A 2378-nucleotide genomic window follows, 5' to 3' on the forward strand; every position below is an offset into this window, starting at 1 on the left:
AAAAAAAAAAAAAAAAAAAAACAAAAAATTACAAGGCAAGAAAAAGAACAAGAAAAACAATATATTAAATTCTATCTTCGATATAATATCCCAGCATGCGATTGGTCTCCTACTGCGAAAACGAATATACTATAATATATATATATATACACACACACACACATATATAATATATAACAACGAAGTTTGCGTGTTGCGATGTAAAATAAACTGCTGCACATGCACTTTCAATGATGTCAATCGAAATAACTTGTAACGCGTATCGATTCGAATATTTCCACCCACTAATTTCACGGTCATGCGTTGAAATACGAATAAGGGAGAAAGGGTAGATGGGATGAAAACGAAGAAAGAGAATGGGGAAAGTGGATAGAGAAAAAAAAAAAAGAAAGCTTGAAAAAATCCTTCAAACCCCATTCATTCGGTCACACAAATAAAATATTGTCTGTTCTTATTCCGAGAAAATTCCCCATAGAAGTGTACTCATATGTCTATATATTACGCGTGAACATATGTATATATATGTGTGTGTATATATATTTATATGCAAGTATATATGCGTTTCGTGAAAGTAGGGTTCGATGAAAGCAAGTTCGAAGGGTCGTAGAACGTTTCTCCGAGAATGTTACGACGAAGGGTGGGACGATACTAAACAGCCCCCATGAACGGTAAACACTTAACGACTTGGCCGTATTTCATCAGGATAAATCGTAAGATTCTATCTTAGGTTGCCATTGAAAGTGCCATGTCTTTTCTTTTCCCTCCTCTCCTCTCCTCTCCTCTCCTTTCCCCATAAACGAGATAAAACTTTCTTTTCCCTTCTCCTTTATTCTTTTATTCTACTACGAGAGTGAGTGAGTGAGTGCCATTAAAATTCACGAAAATTATACTTCTCTAAAAGATAAAAAAAACGATTTTATTATAATTAATTGATCATTAGATTTTTCTTTTATATTAAACAAATTCAGATCCTTAAAAATTTAATTCAATAATAAATTATTAAAAGAAACACACTTGTACATTTTTTTATATTTTAACAATTTAATATTTTTATATTCTGTTAGGGATACTTTATATTCGAATTTCTTTGTGTGCGTATAAATTAATTTAAAAAAAATTTCATTTGTATTATTTTAATGAAAAACATTTAAATCCTTTAAAATTCGATAGATATATTGTAATAACGATTATATTAAATGAACAAAAAAATGTTTCAGAGTTTCTTGGAAGCAAATTCGAAATGTTGGTGGAATGCAGCACTTGTCGATGCAACGAGACAGCTCAGGTATAAGGGTCACGTGTCGCCAGGTGTATTAATGGTCGGTGGGCCACCGTGTGCCCTAGAAGTATTAAGGGCAGCCTGGGCTAGGAATGTACTTAGACCACCAGCTGATCATGCCATCACTTGCCTCGGTAAGTCAAATATCATTTAATCAAAACCATTTAATTATTTATTTTATTTAAATTTAAATAATATAATCTGTATATACATAATATACACATATATATATATATATACAGAAAACCAATTAATTAAACCATTTAATTTAATTGAATTAATTTAACCATTAATGTTATTCTTAAGAATAACAAGTATTATTTAAAATAACGAGACAAAATTATATATCTTTTTATCATACAATTTTTATGACACCTACTGAAATAAAAAACAAAAAGAACAAAGTATCCTGATACGTGAAATTATTTTAATAATTAACTATGATAACCATGAATATTATACAATATATATATTATATACATAGTTAAAAATATTTACAAGTATACATTTCCCTTTATATATATATTTGTTTTTTTTAATATGAAAGTACAATAATTCGTGCGTTAACACGCATAGTATATTTTATCTTTATCTATAAACATTTCTCTTGAACATTTCGAAGATCTTGATATCTGTGCAACACGAATAATACATTCGGTTGTTCACGAAAGAGATCGTAGTGTAAGTACGGCAGCAAATAGGTAGGTAGGTAGGTAGGTAGGTAGGTAGGTAGGTAGGTAGGTAGATGCATAGAAAACTGGATGATGGTTTGGTTAAGTTAGATATCTAGAGGGGGTTGAAAGGGGAAGGAGGAAGTCGATAAATTGAATCGGTCAACAAGTGGTAACATTTTCCCATGCATTTATGTATCTCCCCCCGTGGCGATGTATTTTTCATAAACTAAACATTCGAATCCATGTCGGAGGAGATATGGCAACGAAATAAAACATGATTCTATTTGACGCGATACCAGATATCGTCTTACATAAGCTTTAAGAGAACTACTACTACTATTACTAACCAATACATACATACACATAACCATTAACCAATCCTACATGTGTCAGTTCTATTTACGATGATTTATCATCATCTTATG

General features: G+C 30.9%; 1 protein-coding gene across 1 annotated transcript in view; it reads left to right on the plus strand.

Annotated features, from left to right (window-relative positions):
* Positions 1-1413, plus strand: part of LOC106788267 (storkhead-box protein 1-like) — a gene marked incomplete at its 3' end in the record, with an annotated part of 48200 nt that extends 46787 nt beyond the window's left edge. Inside the window, exon 3 of the mRNA XM_014751397.1 lies at positions 1218-1413. Coding sequence (XP_014606883.1) covers positions 1218-1413 — 196 coding nt within the window. The remainder of the gene's footprint in view (positions 1-1217) is intronic.
* Positions 1414-2378: the final 965 nt, after the last annotated feature.

This window comes from Polistes canadensis, unplaced genomic scaffold, assembly GCF_001313835.1.
Source record: "Polistes canadensis isolate GaletaPanama2010 unplaced genomic scaffold, ASM131383v1 scaffold_131, whole genome shotgun sequence".
Lineage (NCBI taxonomy): Eukaryota > Metazoa > Arthropoda > Insecta > Hymenoptera > Vespidae > Polistes > Polistes canadensis.